This window comes from Nicotiana sylvestris, chromosome 2, assembly GCF_000393655.2.
Source record: "Nicotiana sylvestris chromosome 2, ASM39365v2, whole genome shotgun sequence".
NCBI classification, from domain to species: domain Eukaryota; kingdom Viridiplantae; phylum Streptophyta; class Magnoliopsida; order Solanales; family Solanaceae; genus Nicotiana; species Nicotiana sylvestris.
Window position 1 is genome coordinate 205,653,135 of NC_091058.1, and position 12,678 is coordinate 205,665,812.

At 40.6% G+C, this 12,678-nt stretch overlaps 1 protein-coding gene across 1 annotated transcript; it reads left to right on the plus strand.

Annotated features, from left to right (window-relative positions):
• Positions 1-5,119: 5,119 nt before the first annotated feature.
• On the plus strand, positions 5,120-5,650 carry LOC104214987 (uncharacterized). The gene has a single exon (XM_009764724.1). It carries the CDS (start codon positions 5,120-5,122, stop codon positions 5,648-5,650), a length of 531 nt encoding a protein of 176 aa, XP_009763026.1.
• Positions 5,651-12,678: the final 7,028 nt, after the last annotated feature.

A 12,678-nucleotide genomic window follows, 5' to 3' on the forward strand; every position in this document is an offset into this window, starting at 1 on the left:
TCGTGGAGGCCGGGTTTCATCTTTTCTTCCACGAAACTTAGTAATTCTTATGTTTCTTTGTATGATTTTTGTTTTTCTACCATGTCTATGTGGAACTAAACTTCACGTTCTATGGTTGTGGTTCTTTTATGTACATGCTAGGTGACGGACTTGTGGGAGTGCACCGTAAAAATTGTGATTTAGTCGATTCCATAGAACTGTGTAGCCATCTTATCTAACATTTTTTCTGTACCCTATGTTAGAGCACTTGTACTGTGATTCATGCTAGAAATCATGTTTAGGCTATATGCTGGTACTATTGGGACCCACAGTGGTTATTTTTTGTTGTTGAGTTATATACTTAATTGCAGTTATGTACTCAGTTACATTCATTATTACATATCATATCTCAGTCACTGTTAATGTATATTATCACATCTTGTATCACTGATTAGGGCTGCTTAGCATGAGTGTTGTGAGCCCGAGAGACTAGAGAGATTGATGACTGAGTTGGGGCCTAAGTACCGTACTGTGAGTGGTATCTATATATATGTGGATCGGGTTGTGCGCCGCAGTAAGACTTATGGCTATATATATGTGGACCAGGTTGCACACTGCAACAAGCCTTATGGCTATATAAATCTGTGAATCGGTTTGCACACCGCAACAAGCCTTATGGTTATATATATGTGGATCGGATTGCGCGCCAAAATAGGCCTTATGGATGTATGTGGATCAGGATGCACGCTGCAGCAGGTATTGTACAGTACTGAGTGACTGAGCATAACGAGCAAGAATTTAGACGGGCAGATTGAGTGCTCTAAGAGTAAGTACTTGAGATTTCACTGTATTGCATCACATACGGTAGTCACATTGGCATGTAGATATAGATATGTCATACTCTTCTTATCAGTGACACTTAGCGTATTGTACCTTTGCTGAACTTAACTGTTGAACCTAGAAGCATGTCTACTTTTCAGAATTATTAAACTCTGTATTTTTACTGTATTGTTTAAGCTTGTCACAACTTTCACACCACAGGTTGGACTTGTTACTTATTGAGTTGGTTGTATTCACGTTATACTCTGTACTTCGTGTGCAGATCCAGATATTTTCAGCCACGGCGGTTACTGATTCTTGGTGTTTCATCAGTTCGGAGATCATCGAGGTAGCTTCCTTGGCGTCCGCAGACCTTGACTCTCCTCCTTTATCTTTTAGTCTTGTTTATACTGTTCTACTTTCCTCGGCAGTGTTTCATTGGTTAGACCGTGTTGTTAGGTAGATGCTCATACATTCCATGACACCCGCATCTGTTGGGAGAATTTTGTACTGAGTTTCGATGTTTATATCTAGTTTTTATGAGATTCTTACTTATTTAAATCTATTTTCATATATTTGAAATTTTAAAATGTTGGCATTTGTGAGATGTCGGTTTGCTTAGTACCATGATCAGAGACGGATCTAGGATTTTTAGTTTATGGGTTCCTACATCGATTTTAAATTAATATATTATAATAACCAGACTAAAGAACTGTGTTCCCAACTAAATATTCTTATACATTGAATGATTTTCTTAATACAAATACGGGATCTAGCCAAAAGCTACTGGGTTCCTGGAAACCCATACTCATACCTTTAGATCCCCCCCTAACCATGATAGGCGCCATCACGACATGTTAAGTTTTGAGTCGTGACACTTGTAGACAACTATTTTTTCTAGCTCCAAACAACTTGTATCACTTACTTAATTAACTTACAACGTACCGGACACAACTATGACAACCATATGAATCTTCGTTTAAGTTGCTTTTAGTGAAGTTTGAAGTTAAATACTATTAGAGTACGTGGTAATTTTTACATCTTTATAGTAGTATAAATTAGGCAAATCAGTTCTCGAAGCAATAAAATTTGAAAAATATACTATTCTTACTCTTAATATCATAAGGAAAACAAAAAACTAAAAAGTAGTACGGAAGTTTATGAAACCTAATGTATTAGTAACAAATAAATCTAAGACCCTAAAATCTATGATTTACTCGAAAAAATTGCGGTAACTAACACCAAGATCCATTAATTTGTCTTCGAGCTTGTCCTCTTTATCCTTCAATCCATTGAGATAATTTGCGGCTTCAAATCTTTCTCTCCACGTATCATGTCCATGATCTACTTGCATTTTCAGCAAGTGATTAATGTAATTTGCCGTCTGTTGCATCTCTTCTCTCACCCTATCCACCTCATTTTTCAAGTTCTCTTTGTTATTTCTTGACGAAGACATTCTTCCTTTTGGTATATATATCAAACTCAAACTACTGCAATACGTAACGCCAAAAACAAAACCAAAATGTACGTTAATAATTCTTTACTTTTCTTATGCCAAAACTATATTTTATTCATGTACGTACTATAATTTTTTGGAACTAAATTGAAGTTAAAATACTTTCAAATAATTTTTGAGAACGTAGTATGAGAATAAGTAAATGCGAAGAATTAAAGAACACCGAAGAGGAAACTTACGATTGAAAAAGCCTAACTCAGCTTATGTCACAAGAGAGCAGTTATTCCTTGCATATACGCTACAGTTTATATATATGCCAATGTTTCAATTCTTTCCTTCTTCTTTTTTCTCTCAGTTTTACTTTTGCCAATTAAAAATATTGTGTTTAGAATGGAAAATTACCATATTTTAGACTAGTAAAACATATTATACCAAATGAAAAACAGAACCCTAGGATAAAACTTGGAAATTTGGGAAAAGTGAATCCAAGAAATGAACATAACTGAGTTAGGATTCGTAATGTTATATAGGGTAAAATTAATTTATATTAAATGACCAAATAGTAGCGAGACACGTGGAATCGGAGATAGGCGGAAGACAAATCAAGTTAGAATTAAGATCGGGGACAATAGCTGCAGTTGGTATCGTATAGAGCCCGAAGGGAGCATAATCAACGGGAGCGGGTCAAATGCTTGTCACCAGATGACATTTAATGAAGAATATTCCCTAGTATTAAATAGGCAATCGTTGCAGAGAATTTTGGCATTCATGGTATGCCATTATACATTCATCAATGACCTCCTTTATTGTCATTTAAGAGAGGTTTGATTCTGTTCTCACGCTAAAGAATACAACTTTACCTTTTGTTTTATACTGTTCTTATTTATGTCCTCGGAAGCATAGCTCCCGAAGCCAGGCCTGTCATTCCTTTCGATTTTAATGCTAAGTCTTATTTTTAATCTGATTTATTTATCATTATGGATCAAATCAGTTCGCTTGTCTATAAACCACGTTATAAATTCGACTATACCGTTTTACGATTAAACAGTTTAGCATCCACCATGGGGCTTAGATAGTTGCGTAATTAAGTTGGTCCTTGGATGTAAAACTAACTAGTTTGATTCTTTGTTTCATAGCAAAACTAAAATGGCAGCTAATGATATCAACATCACACACAATGTTGAGGTGCACGAAAATCTACCTCAACATGAGGATCCAATCAATGACACCCGCAACGAGGGGGATGCGGAAACTCCGGTCTATGGTGGAAAATATCCCTGACATGTGCAGGAGCCAACTCCCGATGATGCGGAGGACGAACACATTGCAGAAATGGTAAGGATCTTGAGAAAGCAACAGAAAACCATCATCGGACATCTCTCAAGGCAAGACCAAGTCATGACGGAATTGAAGCAGACGTTATCAGGTGCTTCCAACAATGCAAATGGAATAGGCCCAGTTCCTCCCAGTGCTCCTACGAATCAAACGACTCAAAGAGTCGATAACAACACCCCGATGGGTGATGTTAGTTTACAGAGACAGGGGTATCGACAGCGGATCCGGTAACGACAACGATAATGATCCCTTCAAATCCAAACTCATGGGATTTATGAGAGAGATGAACGAGCAGATGGATCAGAATACGAAGGAGTTTCACGCTCGAATGGACCAGACTCGGGGCACACCACCAATGTTGAAGGGCCCAGATTCGAAGAAGTACACCCAATTGTCGTTTAAGTCGAGCGTAGCACCAGAATTGATTCCGAAATGGTTCAAGATGTCGAGCATACCAAAGTACAATGGGACTTCATATTTTCAGGAGCACATCACAACTTATACAACGACAGTGAAAGGAAACAACTTGGCTCAACATGAGATTAAGTCGTATTTGCTGAAAAAATTTGGAGAAACCCTCACGAAAGGGGCCTTGACATGGTATTCACTCCTACCCGAACATTCAGTAGATTCTTTTGAAATGCTCGCAGATTCTTTCATTAAGGCACATACTGGGGCCAGGAAAGTCCAAGCCTAGAAGGTGGTCATATTCAGAATCGCACAAGGAGAGTATGAATTGTTGCGGGGTTTCATAATAGGTAACTAGAAAGAAAGGATGATGTTACTGGTCGTGCCAGACGAATGGACAATGTAGACATTTACTAAGGGTTTGAACCCGAGGAGCTCCAACACCTCCTGAAAGTTGATGGAAAGCCTGCTTGAATTCTAAGCTACCATATGGACGGATGTCCATAACCGCTATAAATTGAAGATAAGGATAAAAAATTATCAGCTCAGGATCTTGACATCAACCAAGGGGAGGGACCGAGACAAGATCCGGGATAAGGCAAGGGATGATTTTGATGCAGATCGGTGATCTCCCAAAAGTTGCTTTTTGCCTTACCAAAGAGCCAAGGGACACCACAGTAAAGGTTTCCAGTCCTCGGATAGGTTTATTCCCGAAAGAAGAACTGATTGTGGTATAAACAACAGATCATTGCAACACAAAGAGGTATCGGGGACCCTTAATTCCACTTATCCCAGGTTGTCAGATTACAATTTCAACATCAGCATCGTGGAGCTTGTATCGGCGATAAGAAATATCAATGAGGCACTATTACCGAGGCCAATCAGATCCAATCCTAGCCAGAGAGATCCCAACTTGTAGTGCAAATATCATTGGACGCACGACCATAGGATTGGGGATTACTGGCATCTGTTTGGAGAAGTAGCAATGTTGTTGAAGAACGGCCATCTTAGGGAGTTCTTGAGTGACCGAGCCATGAACAATTACGGCCGCAACTAGGTCAACACAGAACCCTCGAAGATAGGGGAAGACCTTCATCGGCGGCCAAGAAGACAAAAGTATCGATGACTCACAGTAAGAGATTTCGGGAAGTCGCTGAAGACCACATCACCTTAATGGAGGAATATGTCGATGGACTTCTTTTGCTGCTTAATGATGCCCTGGTAATTTCTATTAATCTTCTTGATTTCAAGATTAAACGTGTTTTGGTTGACCGAGGAATTTCAGCCAACATCATTCAATGGAGAGTACTAGAACAAGCAAAATTAATCGGACGTACCATTCCGGAAATAAAACTCCTCGTTGGGTTCAACTTGGCAAGTGTGACAACCCGAGGAGAGATCCTGCTGCCCATGAATGCCGAGGGGATCACGAATACCACCCTATTTGAAGTAGTGGGTGACGACATAGGCTACTACATAATTCTCGATAGCCCGTGGTTACATGAGATGAAGGCCGTAACATCAACATATCATCAATTGCTGAAATTCCTGACCCTAGAGAGAATCAAGCAAATAAGAGAAGATCAACCGACAGCAAGAGAAATGAATGCAGTTTCAATTTCCAGCAGCAAAGGGAAGGAACCCAACAAATAGCATTTACAGGTACCGATGCCTGCTCCCGAGCTAAGTGAAGATGATAAAGGCTAGAAGTCATTGGGATCCCACCAGGTACCGAGATACTTTAAGGTACCGGAAGAGACAGACACAACCAAGTCCATGACAAAAGGACTCAAGCAAGTGGCTTTGTTCGAAGAATTCCTAGGGAGGAATTTTCACTTGGGAATAGGACACAATCCCGAATTCATGTCAGGATTTACTAATTTCCTTAAAGCTAACGTTGATTATTTTGCATGGTTGCACTCGGATATGATAGGCATCCCACTAGAGGTGGCCATGCACAAGCTAAGCCTGGACCCAAGCGTCCCTCCGGTAAGGCAAAAGAAACATCCGGTAGTCGAGGTCAAAAATAGGTTTGTTAAGGAAGAGGCAATTCGACTACTTGGCATCGACTCAATCTGGGAGGTAAAGTATCATGAATGTTTCACTAATGTAGTTGTAGTTCCGAAAAAGAATAAATTTTTTCGAATATGCGTAAATTATAAAGACTTGAATAAGGCATGCCCTAAAGACTTGTTCCTACTGCCAAACATCGATCAAATAATTGACGTAACAACCAGGTACGAGTTAATGAGTTTCCTCGATGCCTATTCTGGGTACAACCAAATTAAGATGAACCCAGAGGATCAGGAAAAGACTTTGTTCATAACGAGTTTCGGCACATATGGTTATAATGTGATGTTTTTCGGACATAAAAATGCTAGAGCCACTTATCAGAGGCTCGTGAACAAGATGTTTGAGAAGCAAATAGGTAAAAGGATGAAAATGTATATAGATGACATATTGGTCAAGTCTTTGAATGTAGGTGATCATTTAAAGAACCTCCAGGAAACCTTTGATATCCTGAGGAAGCACAACATGAAGCTCAACCTAGAAAAATGTATGTTCGGGGTTGTCTCTGACAAGTTCTTGAGTTTCTTGGTTTCACAAAGGGGGGATCAAGGTGAATCCCGATAAGATTAAAGCCATCGAAGACATCCCAGATCAGCTGACAAGCATAAAAAAAGACCAAAGGCTAACCGGAAGATTGACCGCTCTAAGCATGTTCATCTCTCGATCCTCGAAAAAATGTCATCACTTCTTCTCTCTTCTAAATAAGAAAAAGAACAACTTTGAATGGACTCCAGAATATCAACAGGCCTTAAAAGACTTGAAATGTTTTCTATCAAGGCCCCCACTACTATCAAAGCCCGGTCAAGGTGAACAACCGCTAATATACTTATTAATCTTAGAGGTAGCGGTAAGTAACGTGCTAGTCTGGGAGAACGTAGTTCGTAATTCCCCGTCTATTATGTAAAAGTTTAGGAGCGGACACTCATTATTCGCACCTCAAAAATCTGGCCATTCTCTTATAGTCGCCTTTCAAAATCTTAGGCCTTATTTTCAATGCCACCTGATATATTATAGATATAGATATAGTATATATATATATATATATATATATATATATATATATATATATATAATTTACAAGAAATTGCCTTAGATAAAAAAAATTTAAAAAAAAAAGCCCGGAACACTTAGGCCCATTTAGGCCCGTGGGACCAACCCACTTACCCCCGGACCATGTGGGTTTAGGCCCACAGTGGGCCGGTTCCACCCTCCAGGATCGTAAAGCCCGGTACAGTTTGGCCCGAGACCGCTTGGGCCCGATCCTCCAGAGCTCGAGACCGTTTGGCCCGGGCGGTTTAGCCCATTTAGGCCCGGAATCAGACCACAATACAGCCTTAGTTATGACGACCTTCCCTTTGCAGAATATTCTTCACAAACCTGAATTGTCAGGCTAGATGGCTAAATGGGCGGTTAGTTCGATGTTGAATATAAGACTAGGATTACGATTAAATCGCAAGTTTTGGCACTTTGTGGTCGATTAGTCGTATGTTATTACCCTTGGCTACTAAAGAAGCAGTGATGGTGTCGAAAATGACATGAGGAATTTGGACCTTGTTCAAGGATAAGGCTTCCAATGTGAAAGGGTCCGGGCTCAGGGTTGTCCTAATCACGCCTTTAGGGGAGACCCCGAGGCAGACCATAAAAATTGTTCCTTTAACTAACAATGAAGCCGAGTATGAGGCTTTGATTGCAGGATTTGAACTCGCCCGAGGACCTGTCTCCGAGGTCATAGAGGTCAAATGTGATTCCCAACTGGTAGTAAACCAAGTATATGGGATTTTTGACACAAAGGAGGAACACATGCAACAATATGTGATTAAAGTTCAAACTTTGCTTGCACAGTTCAGGGAGTGGTCGATCACACATATCCCAAGAGAAGAGAACGTAGAAGCAGATGCATTGGCCAATTTGGGATCATCTACGAAGATGAAAGGATCCGACTCTAGTACTGTTGTTCAACTTATGCGTTCGATACTGGATGTTGACGGCTATTGTTAAGTAAATACGACAAACCTAGTCTGGGATTGGAGTAATAAGTCCATCGATTATTTTTGGCATGGCAAGCTACCCGAAGGCCTGAAGGCATCTCGGGCACTGCTCACCAAAGTGTGTCGCTACAGCTTCTTGGGTGGAATATTATATAAGAGATCATTTCAAGGCCCATTGGCCAAATGTTTAGGAGCCTCAGAGGTGGACTACGCAATGAGAGAGGTCCATGAAGGAATTTGTGTGAAACACTCCAGCCTAGATTCGTTGGTGCTAAAACTGGTTAGGGCTCGATATTATTGGCCCCAGATGGAATAGGATGCAAATGTGTTCATTTAGAAATGTGATAAATGTCAGCGCCATGCACAATTGGTACACTAACCGACGAAACTCTTGCATTCAGTATTATCCCCATGGCGCATTTATGAAATAGGGAATGATATAGTTGGGTCGTTGCCGTCGGGTTTCGGAAAGGTAAGATTCATTTTAAATTTAAATGGTTACTTTACTAATGGGTTGAGACAGGTCTTTACCAAAAGATAGATGAGTGCGAAGTGGTAGACTTCCTATAGAAAAACATAATTTGCCGGTTTGGAATACCGAAGGAGATTGCTTGTGATAACAGACCACAGTTCATAGGCTCCAAAGTCATAAAATTTCATGAAGACCTGAAAATCATAAGGATTACATCCTCACCATATTATCCGAGTGCTAATGGGTAGGTAGAATCGACCAATAATGTGATTATTTAAAACCTCAAAAAGAGGTTAGAAGCAGCCAAGGTCAAGTGGCCCGAGGAGTTACCAGGTGTGCTACGAGCATACATGATGACGACAAAATCAAGCATAGGAGAGACACCTTTCTCTTTCTTATATGGCGTAGAGCCTTTAATCCTGGTGGAAGTAGGAGAACCAACTTTACGGTTCTTCCAAACGAAGAAGTAAGTAATAAGGCATTGTTGGTAAAGCTGGAACTGCTCAATAAACCCAGGGACTTGGCACACGTAAGGATGATGGCTCAGAAGTAGAGGAAGGAAAGGTACTATAATTGGAGGGCCAATCACCGCTACTTTAAAGTAGGCGACTTGGTTTTGAGTAATGTGACTCAGAAAACTTGAGAAATCAATGCCGAGAAGCTAGGTCCAGCATGAGAAGGCCCCTACCCGGTTTCAGCTATCACCGGTAAAGCATCATACAAGCTAGAGAACCAAGATGGAGTCAAATTGAAAAGAAACTAGAATATGACTCACCTCAAAAGGTACTATTGTTGATGAATCCTACTTATACTAAAGTATGTGATGCACTCTTTCCTTTCAACCAATTTTTGTCCCAATAGATTTTTTCTGGCAAGGTTTTTAATGAGGCAGCAACGGAAATAGTACTATGAATGAAATGTCATCAGCAAAGTTAAGACCTTTAAATGACAAGGCATTGAAACAACATGCCACTATGGGGTGGTTAGATAATATTTGGCTCGATGGCAAAGTTCATAACGGGAAACAAAGCTTGCCATTGAACCAAAAATTATTCAACCGTTCACAAGTATTTTTCCTCAATAGAGTAAGACTTCCAGTATTCCAATTCGCATATTTCGCATTCAAACACTAGTTGGGGGAATAGTATGAGAATACTGCAATGTGATTTCCATGAAAACTGAAACTACGAGACCCGGGAATTATAATGTTTCATCGGGATCGGGGACTGCACGGCTAGCCCCGTAGAAATAAGTTGTACAAGACAGCAGCATGTATTAGCAATTTCTTTTTTCAGCAAATGAATGTTTATGTACTTTTGAATATTGAAGTAATAAAATAAAGTCCTTTTATTTTTATTTTGTTTATTGTCCAAATGATGAATTAATTTATCATTTGAAAGTTAACAAAAAACTTTAAATGTTTGTGCCGGAATGAATCGGAGACATCCTCTTCAAGAGCATCGTAAACATAAGAGAGCACTCTCGTATAAAACCCTCATAGTAAATGGTTGGTTCCAGAAGAGTTTATGCCCGAAATCCAAAAGCTATCAGAAGAAAATACACCCAAAATTCGACACAAAAAGAATGAACTTTGCGCAATACTTAAACAAAAAGTCTTCTTTATTTATTAAACATGCCAAATGGAATAAGTGCAAAGGTACAAAAGGAAAACAACAAAAGAAAAAAAGGAAAAATCTAAACTTCATCGCCACTGGAACTCGGGGGAAGAGAGGAATCTACGCCCCCTCCTCCTCGGGAAAAAGGGGCGAATTTGCCGCTGGTGCAGGATCTTAGCCTTCATCATCATCCTCTTCAAGTTCCTCCACAGTCCCTGAATACTCAGAACCGGTACTTGAAGAGTCAATCACGTCAGGCTTAGCCGGGAGTCATTCTCGAGCAGTTAACTCCAGTGCTCGGGCCTTGGCAATTTCATCTTCAATATCAATGACACCCGCTTTGGCCTCCTCCAAGGCTTTCCTCCGCATATGATACATAGAGTATATTTTTTCAAAGACAAGGGAATACCTTTGGTGTTGGAGCTTTTCCTTGAGTTTGTCAACCTTGGACAAAAGGCCATCCCGCTTGGATCTGATGGCATAAAAGCTAAGATCAAGATCATAGATTGTATATATATAAACCTGGTTTTACTTCATGATCTTTTTATACCTATCCTCCATCCGGGGCCACCTTTCGTCGGTAGTAGCAGCCTCTTTGGCTTTCGAGTTCAACGTTGCCTCCAAGTTATTCACTCATTCGATGGAGGAAGACTCGCGCTCGGTGGCAGCAGCAAACACAATATCTTGGACCTTATCCCATTTAGCCTTAGCTTCTTGAAACTGTACATTTAGCTGAGTGGCTTCTTGGCTAAGGGCCATCACTTCCTACTCACTTTGTTGCAACCGATCCTCTAGCTCACTCACCTTAGCAGCATTTGTTTCTAGCACTAGGAGGCGAGCAACAATTTGGCCCCTCTCGGCCAACAGCTGATCCCGCTCAGACATAAGTCCTTCTTTATCGAGGATCAATCTCTTAAGGCACTCAGAAGCAAGAAAGTTGGCCTGCAAAATGTATATCAAAGTTAGAAACCTTATTATAATAGATGAATTAAAAACAAGTAGTGAGAGAACAAGTACGGTACCACTACCGCATTGTGTATTGCATTATTCAGAATATACTCCCCTAAAAGGGAGTGTATTTTCTTCTTATTGTTTTTGAAGCTAGCAACATCAGATAGTTGGCAAGCTCCACCATCCTGGACAACAGATGGCACCCTTTTGAAACTTAGAGAGTGACATTCCTCTTCCCTCGGGGACCTAGAGAAGGGGGTGAGTAGTTGTGCCCTAAATTCCCATGGTTAGGGGACTGTAGAGGAGTAGCATTTTCTTTTCGGGCATCTGTGGCAGATAGAGGAGGTGCAACGGATGTTGATGGCGAAGGTGCAACTAGTGTAGAAAGGCATGAAGTTGTTGGTGTTGTAGGTTGAGAAGCAGCTGCAATAGGAGCAGTGCTAATTATTGGTTGCTCATCAACCAAAGGTAGAAGAGGCCCGATTTCCAACCTCATAGAACCGGAAGCAGCAACTGGGACTGGAAAGCGAGAATCATCATTTCTACTATATCCATTTCTCCCCAAAGTTCTCAGACCTCACCTTCGGTTGGGGCTTTATGCTCTCCAAATTAAGCATTTTGTTAAGCTGATGAAGATCATTGTTAACCTTCGAGTGAGAACTTCTTGTAACAACCTCGCAGCCTCCGCAGGATCAGCCAAAACCTCGACTTTGAGGAAAGTAACAGAACCCTATAGGAGTCCTGAATCAAACAAAGGGTATGGTTAGAAAGCTTCCTTACATACATATAGAGGTGGAGAGTAGAAAGAATTAGTTTACCGTGGTTCTTGGTCTTCCACCCGTATTTGGGGGCCATTTCTTTCCATCGACGGGTCTCTGGCGTAGTAATATCCCGAATCTTTCGAAGCCATTAGTACATGCCTTCAACCCTTGGTGGTGCCCACCGAGTAGCCCAAATGATGGAAACAGGAAGGTTTAGCAATGATAGGGAACAATATTTTTACGGAGAAAGAGATAGAATACAAACTTACGTGAACGACTCCATGATTCGGGAAAAGATGGAGTTGTGGCCAGGATGATATCCCTGATAGAAATGATGACAAACTACTCCATCCACTCATGGTAATTGTGATGACCCTTACCCATTATGTGCTTCCGAGGCCTTGAAAACCTCATTTAGAGTCGCTTCAATTTGCGTGCGTAGTCCAGGCGCGTAGCCAGAAAGTTTAAATATGAAATTTTGTGAAAAATGCTAAGTTTTGATGTTAAAATGAATAAATTTGACTTCGGTCAATATTTTGGTATAAACGGACCCGGACCTATGATTTGACGGTCCTGGAAGGTCCGTAGGAAAATGTGGGACATGGGCGTATGCCCGAAATCGAATTCCGAGGTCCCAAGCCCGAGAAATGAATTTTCGAGTAAAATTGTTTTTCTGAAATTGTCAAGGAAAAATTGAAATGAAAATTGATTAGAACGTGTTGATATCGGGCCCGTATTTTGGTTTCGACGCCCGGTACAGGTCTTGCATGTGATTTAAGAGGTTTCTGTAAAGTTTGTTAAAATCGGATGTTATTTGACGTGT

Coding starts and splice junctions, on each gene's coding strand:
- LOC104214987 (XM_009764724.1), top strand. CDS start 5,120: ATGACTCACAGTAAGAGATTTCGGGAAGTCGCTGAAGACCACATCACC.